Source organism: Rhinoraja longicauda, chromosome 11, assembly GCF_053455715.1.
Source record: "Rhinoraja longicauda isolate Sanriku21f chromosome 11, sRhiLon1.1, whole genome shotgun sequence".
NCBI classification, from domain to species: Eukaryota; Metazoa; Chordata; class Chondrichthyes; order Rajiformes; family Arhynchobatidae; genus Rhinoraja; species Rhinoraja longicauda.
Genome location: NC_135963.1, coordinates 52,215,942 through 52,236,662, shown reverse-complemented (window position 1 = coordinate 52,236,662; position 20,721 = coordinate 52,215,942). Strand labels below are relative to the sequence as shown.

General features: G+C 48.7%; 1 protein-coding gene across 2 annotated transcripts in view; it reads right to left on the bottom strand.

Annotated features, from left to right (window-relative positions):
* Positions 1-9,812, bottom strand: part of dennd1b (DENN/MADD domain containing 1B) — a 292,862-nt gene extending 283,050 nt beyond the window's left edge. For both annotated transcript variants that reach the window (XM_078407728.1, XM_078407727.1), the window contains exons 1-2: positions 9,755-9,812; positions 860-924 (exon numbers count right to left, since the gene is read on the bottom strand). In XM_078407728.1, coding sequence (XP_078263854.1) covers positions 860-924; positions 9,755-9,771 — 82 coding nt within the window. In that variant the 5' untranslated portion in view covers positions 9,772-9,812. The remainder of the gene's footprint in view (positions 1-859; positions 925-9,754) is intronic.
* Between the last annotated feature and the right edge of the window lie 10,909 nt (positions 9,813-20,721).

The following is a 20,721-nucleotide window of genomic DNA, read 5'->3' as shown; positions in this document are numbered from 1 at the left end:
GTATAAGATTATTAAGGGGTTGGACACGTTAGAGGCAGGAAACATGTTCCCAATGTTGGGGGAGTCCAGAACAAGGGGCCACAGTTCAAGAATAAGGGGTAGGCCATTTAGAACTGAGATGAGGAAAAACTTTTTCAGTCAGAGAGTTGTGAATCTGTGGAATTCTCTGCCTCAGAAGGCAGTGAAGGCCAATTCTCTGAATGCATTCAAGAGAGAGCTAGATACGGCTCTTAAGGATAACGGAGTCAGGGGATATGGGGAGAAGGCAGGAACGGGGTACTGATTGAAAATGTTCAGCCATGATCACATTGAATGGCGGTGCTGGCTCGAAGGGCCAAATGGCCTCCTCCTGCACCTATTGTCTATTGTCTCCCATCAAGCAAGAGGTACAGAAGTGTGAAAACGCACATCTCCAGATTCAGGGACAGTTTCTTCCCAGCTGTTATCAGGCAACTGAACCGTCCGCTCACCAGCTAGAGAGCGGTCCTGAGCTACTATCCACCTCATTGGAGACCTTCAAACTATCTTTGATCGGACTTTAACGAACTTGATCCTGTAATTGACTGTAATCGTGTACAGCCTTTCCCGCTGACTGGTTAGTGCACAACCAGGGTACCCGTGACAGTAAACAAAACTACAACAACTTAAACTTCTGCAGAGAAAAGGAATCTCATGGCAATTAAACAACTTTCGCCATTGTCACAATCCCAGGATGTGTGTTTCACCTGGAAAAGGAGGGCTATATCAGTAAGAAATTAACTCAGCTCAACCAAACTGGCCGCAAAGAATCTGACTGCCAATGGAAGACTAATTAATGGATCAATGTTTGAAAGAACTCAATGATCAAGGAACACGTTACCTTCATTTTCAGAAGTCGGGCAAGTCACCTTGAAGACAAGATCGAAAGTCCTTTCTGGGCTCTCTCTGTAAAAGAAGAAATTGCACGAGTCAAACAGATTTGTCCAGCTAATTAGAAATATGAAAATGCAACATGATCAAAATTCCAAGCGAGAATACCATTGAACTTTGAACAGGACAGCACAGGAATGGACCCTTCGGCCCACAATGTCCGTGCTGAACATGATGCCAAGTTAAACGGATCTCCTCTGCCCATTAATATCTCCCCCACTCCCTGTATATACTGTACACGGGGCTATCTAAAAGTCTCCTAAACACCACTGCAGTATCTGTCACCACCCCTGGCAGTGTGTTCCAGGCACGCACTCAAGCTAAACTCATCATTATGATAGATGTCTCAAAGGATGTCAGACTTTTAAGAACATAGAACAGTACAGCATAGGAACAGGCCCTTTGGCCCACAATGTTTGTGCTGAACATGATGCCGTTAAATTTCTCTCATCTGCCCTGTCCTGCACATGATCCACATCCCTCCATTCCCTGCACATCCATGTACCTATCCAGCAACCTCAGATGCCACTATCGTATCTGCCTCCACCACCACTCCTGGTAATGCAATCCAGGCACCCTCTGTGCAAGAAATAACTTACCCCCATATTTCCATTAAATTTTGCCCCTCTCACCGTATAGCTATGTCCTCTAGCGTTGGATAATTCCACCCGAGCAGAAAGGTTTTCACTGTCTTTCCTACCAGTGCCTCTCGTCATTTTACATCCTAACTTTACATTCAAACCTCATCATTCTTGGCATCCCTTCCAACCTCAGAACCCTGCCCTCATACAACGAATATAAATGTTTTGTGAATAAAACGATGTTTCAATTGCATTCCTAAATGGAACATGGACACGGCCTTTATAAACCATCCCAACTGCACTCGAAAAGGTGAGCTGCCTTCTCCAAACTCCCTGTCCCACCCAAACCGCCCTGTGTTATTAAAAATAAGCACAAAGTGCTGGAGTAACTCAGCGGGTCAGGCAGCATCTCTGGAGAACATGGATAGGTGACGTTTCACAGAGTGCTGGAGGAACTCAGCGGGTCAGGCAGCATCTCTGGAGAACATGGATAGGTGATGTTTCACAGAGTGCTGGAAGAACTCAGGAGGTCAGGCAGCATCTCTGGAGAACATGGATAGGTGACGTTTGGGGTCGGGACCCTTCCTCAGATTGATTGCGGCATGTGTTGAGGGAATGTGTTGATGACATTTCGGGTCGGGACCCTTCTTCAGGCCGATGGAGTAGGGGGGGAGAAACCTGGAAAAGTGAAAAGGGGGCAAGACAACACTTGGCAAGTGATAGGTGGATAAAGGCAAGGGGGTGCTTTGAACAACAAGTGTGCGGAGTAAGTGACAAAGGCTTGGATGAAAAAAGACTCAAGTTTGCAACAAAGATTACAAGGAACAATAAATATATCCTGGAAGCAATGTTGGTAGAAAACATTGACCAAACGTTGTAGAACCAAACATTCCATGTTTGGGCTTTTAAATCATACTTAAAACAGCACAGCAACATTTTAAACTAACAAAAGGTAGACACAAAATGCTGGAGTAACTCAGCGGGACAGGCAGCACCTCTGGAGAGAAGGAATGGGTGGCGTTTTGGGTTGCGACCTTTCCTCATACACTAAAAAATAAACTCTTGGATTGAGATTTGGACATAATGCAAGGACTACGTAATGAAGTCTCATTCACGGGGAAAGGATAACTGGCAATATAAAGACCGATGGATATTATGAGATGCAGGATTCAGATGAATAATCCACCATTTGTCCTTGATGCCACAAGGGTGGAACTTGGTCATTCACATGCTAGTCATTAAACTAGAGTCTGGAGGACATATAATCAGACAGTCTGCTAAATTTGGAACCCTTCAATTATTTCCAAAGTGGATCTCAAGTGGAGCCACAATCTATACATAGTAAAGTGTTGGAGGACAGAGCCAGTCTGAAGAAGGGTCACGAAACAAGACGTCTTCAGTCATTCTGAAGAAGGGTCCCGACCCGAAACATCACCTGTCCATTTCCCACCACAGATTTTAGATGTAAGCCTTGAGAGGCACGGTGCGGAAAGAGGCCTTTCAGCGCACTGAGTGGGCGCCAACCATCGATCACCCGTACACTAGCAATTTCCTACACACAAGGGAAAATTTACAGTTTTACTGAAGCCAATTAACCTACAAACCCACGTGTCTTTGGACTGTGGGAGGAAACCAGAGCACCCGGAGAAAACCCAAGCCGGTCATGGGGTGAACATGCAAACTCCATACAGACACGAGCCGTGATCAGGATCAAACCAAGGCCTCTGGCGATGTAAGACAGCAACTATGCCGCCCTTCTAAGGGGATTCTGCCTGATGCGCTGAGTTCCTCCAGCACTTTGTGTTTTGCTCAAGATGCCAGCAACTGGTTGACCACTTAGTATAGATTCTGGGGTCACAAGGGACTACAGTTCTGGAGTCACAAGGGACTACAGTTACAGATGCTACGTTGTTTAGCCAGATAATTGAACATCAGTACACGGCATCAATAGCACATCCTGCCCAACTCCTTCACGGAAAGAGAACATTGCAATCCTCCACAACAGAGATTGTACAAGGAATGTCATCGTCTATATCTCTCGTTTCCCTTCCCTGTGACTTTCAGTCTGAAGAAGGGTCTCAACCTGAAACGTTATCCATTCCTTCTCTCCAGAGATGCTGCCTGCCCCGCTGAGTTCCTCCAGCATTTTGTGCCTATCTTCAGTATAAACCCTCGTCTGCAGATCCTTCCTACACAAGACAATACGTGTGAAGAAGGGTCCCGACACGAATTGTCACCGATCCATGGTGATAGGATGGATTCAGCCAATAATCAACTCCGCCATTCAATCATGGCTGATCTATCTCTCCCTCCCAACTCCATTCTCCTGCCTTCTCCCCATAATCTCCGACACCCGTACTAATCAAGAATGTGTCAATCTCCACCTTAAAAATAGCTAACGACTGGTCCTCCACAACCCTCTGTGGCAATGAATTCCACAGATTCGCCACCCTCTGACTAAAGACATTCCTCCTCATCTCCTTTCTACAGGTACGTCCTTTTATTCTGAGGCTGTGTCCTCCCTCTGATCCTAGACTCTTCCCCCTTGTGGAAACATCCTCTCCTTATCCAGTCTATCCAGGCCATTCACTATTTGGTAAGTTTCAATTAGCATCAGGATCCTTCTTCACACCAACTGCGTTTGGGAGGGACGTTACTCCAGCAGTTTGTGCCTTTTTCTTGTAAACCAGCATCTGCCGTTCGTTCCTTGCATCTCCTAAGTTTCACACTTGTGCTCCCAGGGCAGTCACCAGCAGAAACTCAGCCTATCCGTGAACCTTGCCACTAGTAAAGATTACGCGAGAATCATCGCACTGGATGATAAGGATGGCGGAAACAGCTAGATATCTACAGCTTCCTTCCTCCACGTTGTTCTCATTCGGCAACCAGATCATTGACCAGCCTTGCCTCGCTGCGGGACTCCTCCCTCAGTGTGGCACCAGGAACCGAGCTGCCGATGAGTAGTTTTGTTTAGTTTCAGAAGGTTGGAAGGGGGTGGGGGGGGGGAAGCTGGAAGAGAGAGGGAGGGGTGGCCCCTTCATGTTTTTTATTCCTTCAATTTGCAATTGATTCCAAACAAAACATTTGGAATTGCTGACATCATTTCATCTGTTCCCATCGCAGTCTGCCATGGGGGCCATGGAAGAGATGACCAACAGGCCACTGGTCTCCCCCAATAATTTAGACATGGCAAGTTGCAACAGCTACCACACGACCTCCCTTTTCGAGACTGCTCAAAGTGCCCGAGTTTGAAAAAGGTAAAGATGCCTCACCTTCACGAGAAAAAAGTGGCAAGCAACAGTCTACTTGTGCAAACCACAAAGAACCAACATCTCTATCCACCAGGTTTTGCCCTGCCCCCATCTCTCGTTTCCAGCTGACTGCCCCCCGACTACATCAGTCCCAACACGAAACGTTACGTATCCATGTCCTCCAGAGATGCTGCCTGACCCGCCGAGCTACTCCAGCACTTGGGCGCTTTTCTGTAAACCAGCATCTGCAGATCCTCGTGTCTAACATCTAGTTTTGTACCAGAACCACCACAAAATGCACAATATTTTAAGATCACACAGGAGAACTCTGGCTGAATATATTTACCTGCTCATTGCAATGAATCGTGATCCCTTTGCATACATTGCCTCAACATGGTTTCTGCAGTCATAGACTCACACAGCATGAAAACAGGGCCCAATTCATCCCTGCTGTCCAAGATGCCTAATCTAAGATCATCCAACTTGCCAGCTTTTGGCTCGCAACCCTCTAAACCGTTCCTAGCCACGATCCTGTCCACAAAACTTTTTAACGTAAAGACAAGGAGTGCTGGAGTAACTCAGCAGGTCAAGCAGCATTTTAGGAGAACACAGAGAGGTGAGGTTTTGGGTTGGAACCCTTCCTCAGACCTGGAATAACAAATCATTAACTTCACCACTAACTTCCACCCTGCCCTAAACTTCCTCTGGAAACAAAAAAGTTATTTCAAAAGTTCCAGGCATAGCTTTTGTTATGTTGTTATTACCACAACCACCTCCTCTGGCAGCTCACAAAGGTGACAAGTGAGGGGCACCACTTTCTTCTCAGGGCTCAACCCCCGCTGTGAGATCAGTGAACAGTGTTGGAGAAAGCAATCCAATTCCATCGCACACTGCTCCCGTAAGGTGACCAAGTACGAGTCTGCTCCGAGATGCCATTGCTAACCAGAGAACTGGGTTCCTTAGTAAACACTTTCAGCGTCATTATCATTTCACGCCAATGTATTGCAGAGTTAAGGACACTGTCCTTAACTCTGCAATGCAGGTCCTCACAGGCACGCTTAAGCAAACACCTTTGCAGTGGCTCCCTGTCCTCTCTCACATCGCCCCTCCCAGCATAAGCAGAACGGAGAGGATGTTGAAGGATTGGTGCACCATCGAGGCTAACCCTGGCCTTCCCATCCACACTGACTTGAACAATCTGCCCAACATGCGCCTGAAGTCCCGCAAACCCTTCTGGTCTTCAGCCAAATCCCTGGAAGACTTTGACCCCAAGACTGAGTGGCGCAGAGCCACTTGGAAAGATGCCAACACACAACAACGGAGAGGTCATCACAGGCCCCACAGTGAAACCACCGGGATTTGACCTCCATCGCAAGCAATGGCTAACCCTGAACAGGATCCACACCCTCCATGCAAGAACAGCCCATCACCTGCACAAGTGGGGGATGACAGACAGACAGCCCTGCTTGTGACTGCGGATATCCAGACCAGACCATCCCACACATCGTGAATGACTGCTCACTGAGCCTTTTCCCTGGTGGCATCAAGGCCATCCACCAGGCACCTGATGCTGTCCTGGCCTGGATGTCCACCCTTGGCCTACAACTTTAGGCTGTACACTCCATACGCAAGAAGAAGAAGACCAATGTATGGGAATTTCACCATTTATTTCCCATAATTAATTAGATAAGAGTCACGGAGCTGTACAGCACGGACACAGTCCCTTCAGCCCATCTTGTCTATGCCAACCAAGTTGGCATATTGAGTGGCCCTATTTTCCTACACTTGGCCCTTATCTCCATAAACCCTTTTAATCCATGTATCTGTGTAAACATCGTTTGAAAGTCATAATTGTATCAACTTCTATAGCTTTCGCTGGCAGTTCATTCCAGATACTGACCTCCGACCTCCACCCCCCGACCTCTCCCCCCCCCACCACCCCCTCCCCCACCCCCCCCGCGCGAGTGAAAATCTTGACCCCAAGATCCCTCTTAAATCTCTCCCCTCTCACATTAACCCCGTGCCCTCGAGACAGATACCCACAACCTCTATGTGAAAACATTGCCTCTCAGGATCCTTATAAATCTTTCCCCTCTCACCTTAAACCTATGTCCTCTGGTTCTTTACACCCTAGCCCTTGGTAAAAGACTGTGTATTCACCCTATCTCTCCCCTCTCACATTAACCCCGTGCCCTCGAGTTTATGAATCCACTACCCTGCGAAAAAGACTGCGAGCATTCACTTTATCCATGCATCCCATGATCTTGTACACCTCAATAAGGTCACCCCCTCAGTCTCCTGCGCTTCAAATAAAAAAGTCCCAGCTTGTCCACCCTCTCCCTGTAACTCAAGCCCGCAAGCCCAGGTAACATCCTGGTGAATCCCTTCTGCATTCCTTCCAACTTAATAGCATACTGAAGGTTGAGTGCTGCTGAGCAAAAGGCACCCTGGCATCCTTCCCTGCAGATGGGAAACTTGAACTCTGCACAATACTCCAGGTGCCACCTCACCAAAGACTCCTACAGCTGTCGTAGTATAAACACAAAATTGTTTATAACATTCCTCGAGTCAGAGTCATACAGCACAGAAACAGGCCCTTTGTCCCAACCTGTCCATGCCCGACCAAGATGCCCCATCCAAGCTAGTCCCACCTGCCTACATTTGGTCCATACCCCTCTAAATACCCCTCTAAATACCCATCTAAATACCTTATCCCTGCACCGGTTTTTAAATGCTGTTATTGTACAGGCCTCAACTACCTCCTCTAGCAGCTCATTTCATATACCCACAACCTCTTGGTGAAAACATTGCCTCTCAGGATCCTTATAAATCTTTCCCCTCTCACCTTAAACCTAAGTCCTCTGGTTCTTTACTCCCCAGCTCCAGGTAAAAAACTGTACATTCACCCTATCTACTCCCCTAATGACCTTGTGCACCTCTATAAGATCACCCCTCATCCTCCTGCGCTTCACGGAATATAGTCCCAGCCTGCTCAACCTCTCCCTATGGCTCAGGCCCTGAAATCCTGGCAACATCATTGTCAGTCTTGTCTGCGCTCTTTCCAACTTACTGACATTCTTCCAGTAGCAGGGCAACTAAAAGTGGACACAATACTCCAATGCGGCCTCACCAACGTCCCATACAACTGTAACGTACCAACCTAACTTCTATATAGAAACAAGGAACTGCAGATGCTGGTTTACAAATCATGTGATGGTGATTCATCGGGTCAGGCGGCATTTCTGAAGAACATGGGTAGGTCGGGACCCGTCTTTAGACTGACTGTTGTGGGGGGAAATCGGTCTGAAGAAGGGTCCCTTTTAGAAACAGAAACATAGAAAATAGGTGCTAGAGTAGGCCATTCAGCCCTTCGAGCCAGCACCGCAATTCAATATGATCATGGCTGATCATCTAAAATCAGTACCCCGTTCCTGCTTTTTCCCCATATCCCTTGATTCCGTTAGCCCTTAGAGCTATTGGCTTCCACTGCCTTCTGTGGCAGAGAATTCTGAAACGTCACCCATCCATGTTCATTCTCCACACACTAGTCTGAAGAAGGGTCTCGACCCGAAACGTCACCCATTCCATCTCTCCAGAGATGCTCCCTGGCCCGCTAAGTTACTCCAGCTTTTTGTGTCTATCTTCGGTTTGAACCAGCATCTGTCTGCAGTTCCTTCCTACAAAGATAGCTGGATAGAGCTCTTAAGGATAGCGGAGTGAGGGGGTATGGGGAGAAGGCAGGAACGGGGTACTGATTGATAGTGATCAGCCATGATCGCATTGAATGGCGGTGCTGGCTCGAAGGGCTGAATGGCCTACTCCTGCACCTATTGTCTATTGTCTATTGTCTATTGTCTATTGTCTATTGTCTACACACTTCTCCACAGATGCTGCCTGCCCTTGGCCCACTTAGTTACTCCGGCACTTTGTGTGTGTCCCAATTTCTATACTCAATTGAATCAGTCTGAAGAAGGGGGCCAACCTGAAACGTCAGTATTTATTTCACAAAATGCTGGAGTAACTCAGCGGGTCAGGCAGCATCTCAGGAGAGAAGGAATGGGTGACGTTTCGGGTCGAGACCCTTCTTCAGACCTGTTCTCCAGAGATGCTGAGATACTCCAGCACTTTGTGTAGACAAGCATCTGGATTCCTACATATCACCACTCAATACCCTGCCTAATGAAGGCCAATGTACCGAGAGCCTTGTTGTCCACCCCCGTCTACCTGTGAAGGTAGATGCAAGGAACTATGTGCAGGTACTCCTGCAGTAGGGAGAGTAGGATTCAGTTACTGGGGTAGATGGAGAGAGAGAGAGAGAGTGACAAACAGACTGAGAGAGAGAGGGGGACAGAGAGAGAAAGGCAGAGAGTAGCAGATGGAGAGAGTAGGAGAGAGAGCAGATGGAGAGAGTAGGAGAGAGAGCAGATGGAGAGAGTAGGAGAGAGAGCAACAGAAGGAGAGAGTGACTGAGGGAGCAGGAGAGAGAGTGAGGGAGAGAATCACAGAGTGAGAGTCAGATAGACAGAGTGACAGACAGAGTGACAGACAGAGTGACAGACAGAGTGACAGACAGAGTGACAGACAGAGTGACAGACAGAGTGACAGAGAGCAGGAGAGAGAGTGAGGGGAAAGTGTGACACAGACTGAGAGCAGGAGAGAGAATGAGGGAAGGAGAGAGTGTGACAGAGAAGGAATGAGTTACTGGGGTGCAGAGAAAGTGACAGTCCTGCAGTGTAGCTCCTGGTGATGTTGAGACAGTGACCCTGGGCTGGCAGGTCTCCTCCAGTGCACAGAGAGCGGTGCAGGAGACTCTCTGCCAGTGCACGGTGGGTGAAGCCCAGCCTTGGTGTGGGGGAGATGGGTGGACCAGCACAGTCAGAGGCCTGAAGCCTCGGCTCTCCAGCGGGACTGCGGTCCCTGTTACAGGGCAAGGCAAGGGTGTGGGACCAGTGGGACCAGTGGTTCCCCCCACCCCCTCCCCAGAGACCCCCTCCCCAGAGACCCCACACTCACCGCAGTCTGCTCTCCATGGTCAGGGCATGGCGCTGCGGCTCCGCGCCCACCCACCCAGCCCCAGCTGCCCTGTCCCCCCTGTCCAGGCACAGCCCAGTCCCCCCTGTCCCAGCCCCAGCCCCGCTCCACAGCCCCAGCCCCGGCACAGCCGCCCCGGACACTGCGCTCCGACCAGGAAGTGAGCGCTGGCTGGGAGGAGACAGCAACGTCAGCGCCTCTCTCTCACTCTCTCACTCTCTAACTCATTCACTCTCTCTCTCTCTCTCTTTCCTCTCTCTTTCCTCTCTCTTTCCTCTCTCTTTCCTCTCTCTCTCCCTCCCTCTCTCCCTCCCTCTCTCCCTCCCTCTCTTTCTCCCTCCCTCTCTTTCTCCCTCCCTCTCTCATTCACTCCCTCTCTCACTCATTCACTCCCTCTCTCACTTATTCACTCTCTCCCTCCCTCTCTTTCTCCCTCCCTCTCTTTCACTCTCCCTCTCTCACTCATTCACTCCCTCCCTCTCTCCCCCTCTCACTCACTCATTCACTCTCCCTCTCTCACTCTCCCTCACTCACTCATTCACCCACTCCCTCTCTCTCTCTCTCCCCCTCTCTCACTGATTCACTCTCACTCATTCACTCTCTCGCTCCCTCCCTCTCTCGCTCTCTCTCTCTCTCTCACTCACTCTCTCTCTCACTCTCATTCACTCCCTCCCTCTCTCCTCTCTTTCTCTCTCCCTCTCTTTCACTCTCCCTCTCTCACTCATTCACTCCCTCCCTCTCTCACTCCCTCTCTCACACTCTCTCCCTCCCTCTCTCCCTCTCCCTCTCTCCCTCTCCCTCCCTCCCTCTCTTTCTTCTCCCTCTCTCTCTCCCACTCTCTCTCTCTCACTCTCACTCCCCCCTCCCTTCACACTCTCTCTCTCTCTCTCTCTCTCTCTCTCTCTCTCTCTCTCTCTCTCTCTCAGTCAATGTTAGCTCTTGATCTCAAAACCCAAACTACTGCAGGTACTGGAAATGTGGAATAAAAACAGAAAGTTCTGGGTGTACTCAGCAGGTCAGGCAGCGTCTGTGGAGAGAGAACAAAGTTAATGTTTCAGATTGATGAACCTCAACCTTGGGTCTTAAGACAAACAGCTAGATAGAAGTCTGAGTCTGAAGAAGAGTCCCGACCCAAAACGTCACCCATCCTTTTTCTCCAGAGATACTGCCTGACCCGCTGAGTTACTCCAGCACTTTGTGTCTGTCTTCAGTTACATAGATACACAAGAAACTGACGATGCTGGAACCTTGAACAACACACAAAGTGGTGGAGGAACACAGTGCGTCAGGCAACATCTAATTTGAGGAAGGACGTCCTTGCTACTGAGGCATTACAGCGTAGGTTCATGAGGTTAATCCCCGGGATGGCGGGACTGTCATATGAGGAAAGATTGGAAAGACTGGGCTTGTATTCACTGGAATTTAGAAGGATGAGAGGGGGTCTTATAGAAACGTATACAATTATAAAAGGACTGGACAAGCTAGATGCAGGAAAAGTGTTTCCAGTGTTGGGGGAGTCCAGAACCAAGGGCCACAGTCTAAAAATAAAGGGGAGGCCATTTAAAACTGAGGTGAGAAAAACTTTAGGTAACGATTCAGGTCAGGACCCTTCTTCAGACAAGGTATGGGTTTGACTGCAGTTGGGTTTGTGGAGGTAGGAACAAAAATGTTGATGTGTATTCCGAGCTCCCATTGTCTCACTTCCTTTTTTTTGGTTCTTTTATCCAACTGTGTTCCCTTTACTAAATCTGCGCTTAAGAGAGATTGTATGATGACAGGTTGAGATTAAATTGTTTTGGGAGCTGTGCGACAAATATTGAACATGTGGAAATGGGTGTCAAACGTCCACCCACAGGAACAAGTCGGGTTCGATCCTCGCTACGGGTGCTGTCTGTACGGAGTTCGTACGTTCTACCTGTTACCTGCGTGGGTTTTCTCCGAGATCTTCGGTTTCCTCCCACACTCCAAAGACGTACAGGTTTGTAGGTTAATTGGATTTGGTATTTATGTAAAATTGTCCATAATGTGTGTGTAGGATAGTGTTAATATGCGGGAAGTGCTGGTCGGTATGGACTCGGTGGGCCGAAGGCCCCATCTCCGCACCGTATCTCTAAACTAATAAACTAAACTATGTCCAGGCACACTGGTCAATAAAGAGCTAACAAACACAAGATGGTCATGAAATTATCCAAGTCACAATTAAATAACTCATGCATTTTTGGACAAAAAAAAATCTAAATTGGAAGTCAACAATGGCTGATGAATAACAAGTAACATTTGCGCCATGGATGTCTCACGTCATGACCATAGTGTACAAGAGGGAGTCTACGTAGTCTTGCAGAAGTTGCATTGTGAGTTGGTTCAGCAGCCAGCATCATCAAAGACCCACACTGCCCAGACCACACTCTCGTTCCACTCCTATCATTGGGAAGACGGTACAGGAGCCTGAAAACCATGATCTCCAGGTTCAAGAACAGTTTCTTCCCAGAATCCATCAGCGTCTTGAATCCTACACGACACTAACCTCAACCATGAACTATAAGTACAAAATAAGTTCATAAGTCATATGAGCAGAATTAAGTCAAGTCTACTCCGCCATTCAGTCAGGCTAATCGATCTTTCCTTCTCATCCCCATTCTCCTGCCTTTTCCCCATAACCTTTGACACCCTTACTAATTAGAACCTGTTAATTAGAACTCTGCTTTAAAAATACCCAATGACTATGGACTGCCTTTGGTTCTGGTATTGTTTGCACTAGCAATGTGTTTATTACTTTGTTTAATTTTTGTTTATATATTATCTATGTGTTTTGTGCTTACAGATGTGTTCAGCTGCTGGTACCTGGGACAATTGAACACTCTTGACCCTTGTCATTTTCATCGGTGTTAGCATTGACCAGTTCCCGATCACGGCAGAGTTTTGGTGGTCAGAAGGAAGACACAAAATGCTGGAGTAACTCAGCGGGTCAGGCAGCATCTCTGAAGAGAATGAATGGGTGACGTTTCGGGTCAAGACCCTTCTTCAGACTGATGTCAGGGTAGGGGGGCGGGACACAGTTAGAAAGTAGTCGGAGACAGGAAGACTAGTGGGGGAACTGGGAAGGAGGAGGGAAAGCAGGGACTATCAGGTTAGAGAAGTCAATGTTCATACCGCTGGGGTGAAAGCTACCCAAGCAAAATATGAGGTGCTGTTCCTCCAATTTGCACTGGGCCTCACTCTGACAATGGAGGAGGCCCAGAACAGAAAGGTCTGATTGGGAATGGGAGGGGGAGTTAAAGTGCTGAGCCACCGGGAGATCAGGTAGGTTAAGATGGACTGAGCGGAGTTGTGCAACAAAATGATCTCCGAGCCTCCGCTTGTTCTCGCCAATTGATCATAAGTTCAACTGAAGCATCTTATGAATACTAGTGGTCACAATAACAGGTCAGGGGCTGGGGTACCTTGGTGAAAGACACACTGATATCCGCCAAACCAGTCTGCCACTGGGCCCAAAGGTGGTGGATGAATGCAGATCCAGCAACATTGAAGAACCTTGACACAACTGGGATAAAGCAACCTGCTGGATGAACGTCCCATCCTCCACCTTAAACATAACTCCCTTTCTCTGAGGAAGGGTCCCATTCCCAAAAGTCCATTCCCTCCACATACGTTGCCTGGCCTGTTGTTCCTCCAGCACTTTGTGCTTTGCTCATGATTCCAGCATCTGCAGTTCCTTGTGTCCCCCATCCCGCCTCTTTCCTCTTTCCTCTTGGCTTACATCTACCCCATCTGCACGGTCCATGGCAGGTCTTCACCTAGACTACTCCGGCAACACCTTCCAAACCCACGCGCTCTACACCAAAGAAGGCCAGGGCTTAAGGCCAATGGAGAGTACATCGCATGCAAGTTGCCCTTTAACACACACCATCCTATTTTGAAAATATATTGCTATTTCTTCCTCCATGCTGGGCCTGAACCTTCCCATCAGCACGGTGGGGGTTCACTCAAGACAAGGTCCGCAGCACATCAGGGCTTTGGTGCTCCAGTGTGGTTGCTACGGTAGAATTGCTGCCTCCCAGCTCCAGAGACCCGGGTTCAATCCTGACTATGGGTGTTGTCTGGACCGCATGAGTTTTCTCCGGGTGCTCCGGTTTCCATATACCGAAGATGTGCAGGTCTGGAGGTTAATTGGCTTCGATAAATTGCCCCCAGTGAATAGGATGCGAAACTGGGATAACATAGAACTAGTGCATGGGTGATCATTGGTTGGCTCGTTGGTGGGCCAAAGGCCCTGTTTCCACTCTGCATCTCTAAACTAAACTATCTTCTCAGAGGTGTGACAGGAAGGAACTACAAATGCTGGTTTATATCAAAGACAGACACAAAGTGCTGGAGTAACTCAGCGGGTCAGGCAGCATCTCTGGAGAAAAAGGATAGGTGACGCTCGGGGTTGGGACTCTTCGTTTCATTTCCAAATCCTTTAAAGCTCAGTCCGAAGAAGGGTCCCGACCTGAAACGTCACCTGTCCATGTACTCCAGAGATGCTGCCTGACCCGCTGAGTTGCTCCCACACTCTACATCCTCTCAGAGAGATGGGCAGTGAATGCTGGCTTTGCCTTTGACACCCAGATCCCCCAAAATTGAAAAGGTCAATAGTCAATCGTCATTTATTTGTCACATACACATAAATGTGTAGTGAAATGAAAAATTACCCGCAGTTCAACAATAAGACCAACAAAAATAATCAATAAAAATGCAATAATACATACAATCATAAACTAACACCAAACAAAAGAAACATCCATCACAGTGAGTCTCCTCCAGTCACCTCCTCACTGTGATGGAAAGCCAGAATGTCTTTTTCTCTTCCCCTGCCGTCTTCTCCCACGGTCAGGCTGTTGGAGTTGCCACGTCGGGGCGGTCGGGCATCCCGACATTGAAGCCCCCGCCGGGCGGAGAAAATCCCGCGGCCTATTTCAGGCCTTAGTGAGACTTCCGCGCAGTAGTTGTTTTCATCAGTAGATGAGACAACACGCAAGAGGAGGAATTGAAACTTGGATCAGGCGCAGGCTAATCACGGGGGCTCACAAGGTTGTGTGGAGTTTCATTTCCAAATCCCTTGAAGCTCCATGATTTGTAGAACCTCAGCACAATGTTGTGACATTAGCGTTGCCATTGTTGATTACGTCAGCTTCATTCACGCGGTTTTGGTAACGCACCAACCCTTGTTGATGAGCAGGGTGGTACTATTGGTCTCAGGCATCACCTTCTCCTTCTTCACCATTGTCATCCACCACAAGATGTCCAAAGGCCCAGATGATAAACCCAGGTGACTGACTCAGTCCTACAGAATGATAGAGTTATTAATAGTGCAAAGCATATTTGACATTGTGAAACATGTTTCCAAAAATAAAACTTGGAGGACATCCAATGAATTGAGAAAACCAGTCCGCCCTCCACAAATTACAATGATGTATTTTCAAAGTGCATGGAAATGTTACATTAAACTTACATCATACTCACGCACAGCTTTCGTTAGATCTAAACATTCCATTATATGACGAATTAGAGCACCTATCTAAAGCACATTATTCTGACCTAGGTTGGTTCCAGTAATGTTTTATCACCTATTACCTATGGAGCTTACCATTGAATTATTCATGGGTTTAAGTTGGAATTAAAGTTCTGCTCCTCGCCAAGTTTTCTCTTTCTTTATTGCAGGAATAAATAGAGGTATACTTCCCGTATCTTTCATTCTTCCTCACTCATCTTCCCTTCCTGACTTCCATTTTATTTTTTTCACCAGAGACATCATCGATTCCAGTCACCTTCAAAGTCCCATCTGTTACCCACTTCTCTTCTTCAGCTCCCAAACAACCTGAAATCGCCCTTTCATCTTCACGTTCCCTGTGGTTATTTTCCCTCTGCTGTCTAATTCACCTTCACCCCATGGCAGACATTGGACTTTGTCAACGGAACTGAAGTGCCACAATTCTGAGAACTATATCTCCCGCTCAGCTCTAACCATTTCACTTGTCTTTGACTTGATTATGGTGTTATCTCCAACACTGTGTGTCCAAAACGCCTCTCCACCTGTGTGGGACTATTACCTGCCAGGTTTCTCCTGCCCCTCCTCTATTCCAGCTTTCTCCTCCTCCCCTCTCTCCCCTACAAACAGTCTGAAGAAGAATTCCGACCCGGTTCCTCGCCTATCCATGTTCCTCAGAGATGCTGACTGGCCCGCTGTGTCTTCTTTTGCAAACCAGCATCTGTAGTTCCTTGGGCCTCACAAGTTATATCTTTGGCAACTGTGATGTATGTTCCTTGAGTTTCCAACAACATTTAAAGCAGATCTTTAGATCTTTAGATTAGTTTATTATTGTCACGTGTATCGAGATACAGTGAAAAGCTTGTTCGTTACGTGCTATCCAGTCAGCTGAAAGACTATACATGATTACGATCAAGCTATCCACAGTGTATAGATACAGGATAAAGGGAATAATGTTTAGTGCAAGATAAAGTCCAGTAAAGCCTGATTAAAGATAATCTCGGTGTCTCTGACGAGGTAGATGGGAGGTCAGAACTACTCTCTAGTTGGTGATAGGATGGTTCAGTTGCCTGATGACAGCTGGGAAGATGCTGTCCCTGAATCTGGAGGTGTGCGTTTTCACAGTACCTCTCGCCTGATGGCGCACACTATCCATTGAACACCCGTTCTCAGTAGTTCTACGTTATCCCACTATCTCACCCACTCGCTACACATGAGGGGCAATCTACAGACGACCAATTAACGTACAACCCCGCACATCTTTGGGATGTGGGAGGAAACGGGAGCACCCAGAGGAAACCCATGCGGTCACAGGGAGACTCGGACAAACACCCAAGGTCAGGATCAAACCATGTCCTCTGGCATTGTGAGGCAGCAGCTCTACCCGCTGCTCCACTTTGCGGCCCCTGATCTCATTAACGTGAGGCTGTGGTGAATGAAGGATTGCAAGGGGGCAGGTTAGAGGCGAATGCATGCGTACCTTTAGAAAGGAGACGAGGAATTTCTTTAGTTAGCGGGCGGTGAATTTGTGGAATTCATTGCCACAGATAGCTGTGGAGACCAAGTCATTGGGTATTTAACAGAGATGAACAGATTTTTGACTAGTGCGGGTATCAAAGGTTGCGGGGAAAAAGCAGGAGAATGGGGTTGAGAGGGAAAGATAGATCAGCCATGAATGAATGGTGGAGTAGACCCCATGGGCCCAATCGCCTAATTCTGCTCATACGTCTTATGAATTTATGCCTGAAATGGGTACAAGGCATAGGATGGCGTCCTTTGAAGCGATTCCGTGAAAGAGAAGGGGAAGATGGAAAGAGGAAGATGTGTGCGGAGCGAGAGGAAGGAACAACACGGGCGACAACTCACGCGCCAGCGTTCCCCCGGTCGTCCATGGTTTGATGGAACTGAAGCGAGTCGTGCTGGAGCTTGAGGGACTGCTTCAGGGGAAGTAAGTGGCAGAGAGCGTCAGGGAGCCAGGCTGTGGCTGCACAGAGGCAGCAGGGAGAATGAACACATGCCTGTGAACATAGAAACATAGAAAATAGGTGCAGGAGTAGGCCATTCGGCCCTTCGAGCCTGCACCGCCATTCAATATGATCATGGCTGATCATCCAACTCAGTAACCTGTACCTGCCTTCTCTCCATACCCCCTGATCCCTTTAGCCACAAGGGCCACGTCTAACTCCCTCTTAAATATAGCCAATGAACTGGCCTCAACTACCTTCTGTGGCAGAGAATTCCACAGATTCACCACTCTCTGTGTGAAAAAAACCTTTCTCGTCTCGGTCCTAAATGACTTCCCCCTTAACCTTAAACTGTGACCCCTTGTTCTGGACTTCCCCAACATCGGGAACAATCTTCCTGCATCTAGCCTGTCCAACCCCTTAAGAATTTTGTAAGTTTCTATAAGATCCCCCCTCAATCTTCTAAATTCCAGCGAGTACAAGCCGAGTCTATCCAGTCTTTCTTCATATGAAAGTTCTGCCATCCCAGGAATCAATCTGGTGAACCTTCTCTGCACTCTCTCTATGGCAAGAAATCGCAGAGAGTTGTGGAAGCAGCCCAAACCATCGCACAACCAACCTCCCTTCCATCGACTCCATCCACATCAAAGTAAATGAACAAGTACCCTTGTTGGAAATGGTAAGAACAAAATGCACCAGCACAAAGACAGGGCAGCACGGTGGCACAGCGGTAGAGTTGCTGCCTTGCAGCGCCAGTAGACTCGGGTTCAATCCTGAACACGGGTGCTGTCTGTGCGGAGTTTTACGTTCTCCCCGTGACCTGCGTAGGTTTTCTCCGGGGTCTTCGATTTCCTCCCACATTCCAAAGACGTGCAGGTTTGCAGGTTGATTGGCTTGGTATAAATGTAAATTTTCTCGGGCGTGTGTAGGATAGTGTTAATATGCGGGGATCGCTGGTCGGTGTGGACACGGGGGGCCGAAGGGCCTGTTTCTGTGCTGTATCTCTAAACTAAACTAAACTAAACTAAAGACAGAGGGACAAAGAAAGACGGGCAAAATTTAACGCAGATGCACGGGGCAAGTTTTTGACACAAAGGGTAGGGTGGTGGGTGTCTGAAACGGGCTGGAGGTGGAGACAGATACAATAGTGGCATTTAAAGGACTTTTAGATAAGTGCATGGATATGCTGGGAATGGAGGGATACGGATCACCTGCAGGCAGATAAGAGTTTGTCTTGGCATCATGTACAACACAGACATTGTGGGCTGAAGGGCCTGTCCCTACTCTGTGCCGTTCTATATTCCAAAGAAGAAGATGTTAAAGGCAAGCTGAGGCAATTGCACTGCACAAGAGATTCGTAACGAGGGATTAAATGGGTGTGACCAAGTATGCACCTTGGAGGAGACAAGCAGAAAACATGCACAAACCAACCCAGTGAATGGCTGGTTCCAGTGGAGTGTCGGCGAGCAGAGGGATCTAGGAGCCCAGGTACATAGTTCCCTGAAAGTGGCGCCACACGTGGATAAGGTGGTCAAGAAGAAGGCCGGCACATGGCCTTCTTCAGACATTTAGTATTGAGTATAGAAGTTGGGAGGACTTATTACAGTTGTACAAGACATTGGTGAGGCCACATTGAGTATTGCGCTCCATTTTGGCCACCCTGTTTATTTATTTTTTAATCAAAAAATACTTTATTCAAGTAATAAATGTCATTTACAAAACATCTTTTTTAACAAGCCCATCCGACATTTCCGGAGGTTACATTCGATACAGGCATTCACTTAGACATTTACTTACATTTACAGACATTAACCCAGTATCCCTTATTTGGAGGGGCGTCTCTCTCCACCACACCCTGCCCCCCCATGTCTAGCAGCGGAAGGACCCTAGACTGTGCTCCTCCCCCACAGAGCCTTGGCGTTGGCTGCACCAAGCTTCAGTGCGTCCCTCAGCACGTACTCCTGCAGTCTGCAGCGGGCCAGTCGGCAACATTCCTTGACGGACAGCTCGCTCCGCTGGGAGGCCAACAAAGCTCGGGCAGACCAAAGAGCGTCTTTCACCGAGTTGATGACCTTCCAGCAGCACTCGATGTCAGTCTCCGAATGCGTCCCTGGGAACAGTCCGTAGATCACAGAGTCCTCTGTGACGGAGCTGCTCGGAATAAATCGTGACAGGGACCCCTGCAGACCTCTCCAGACTCTCTTTGCAAATCTACTCTGTGAAGAGGTGGGCCACCGTCTCCTCTCCATAGCAGCCATCCCGAAGGCAGCGTGCGCCGGTAGTGAGGTTCCGGCGGTGCAGGAAGGATCTGACTGAGAGGGCTCCCCTCACCACCAGCCAAGCCAGGTCTTGGTGCTTGTTGGTGAGTTCTGGCGATGAGGCATTTTGCCAGGCAAGCTGGGCAGTCTGCTCTGGGAACCACGCCACAGGATCCATGGAGTCATTCCCCTGCAGTGCCTGCAGGACATTCCGTGCTGACCACTACCCGATGGACTTGTGGTCAAAGGTGTTGGTCCGGAAGAACCTTTCCACGAACGACAGATGGTGCGGCAATGTCCAGCTGACTGGCACATTGCGTGGCATCAGTGCCAGGCCCATCCTTCGCAACACCGGGGACAGGTAGAACCTCAGCAGGTAGTGGCACTTGGTGTCCACGTGACTTGGCTCTACACTCCGCCTGATGCAGCCACACACGAAAGTGGCCATCAGAATGAGGGCGACGTTGGGCACGCTTTTACCCCCGTTGTCTGCCGACTTGTGCATTGTGGCTCGTCGCACCCGGTCCATCCCCGACCCCCAGATGAAGCGGAAGACGGCCCGGGTGATCCCCGTGGCGTAGGAGGGAGGGACGGGCCACACTTGCGCCAAGTACAGCAGCCCCGAGAGCACCTCACACCTGATGACCAGGTTTTTCCCCGTGATGGAGAGGGAGCGCTGCTTCCACAGCTCCAGCTTCTTCCCCACCCTAGCTATCCGTTCCAGCCAATTCTTGTTACACGCCTCAGCCTTCCCGAACCAGATCCCCAGCACCTTCAAGAAGTCAGGCTTGATGGTGAAGGGGATGGAAGATCGGTCAGGCCAGTTGCCAAAGAGCATGGCCTCGCTCTTCCTGCGGTTTACCCTGGCCCCCGTGGCCAACTCAAACTGGTCGCAGACGCTGATCAGTCTGCGGACCGACCCTGGATCCGAGCAGAAGACGGCGACATCGTCCATGTACAGGGAGGCCTTGACCTGAGTGCCCCCACTGCCTGGCAATGTCACTCCTCTTATGCTCGCATCCTTCCTGATGGATTCGGCAAAGGGTTCAATACAACAGATGAACAAGACAGGGAAGAGAGGGCAACCCTGCCTGGCTCCAGACCTGACGGGGAAGCTGTCTGATTCCCACCCATTGATTTGGACTGCACTACTGATATTGGTGTAGAGCAGTTGTATCCACTTCCTGATTCCCTCCCCAA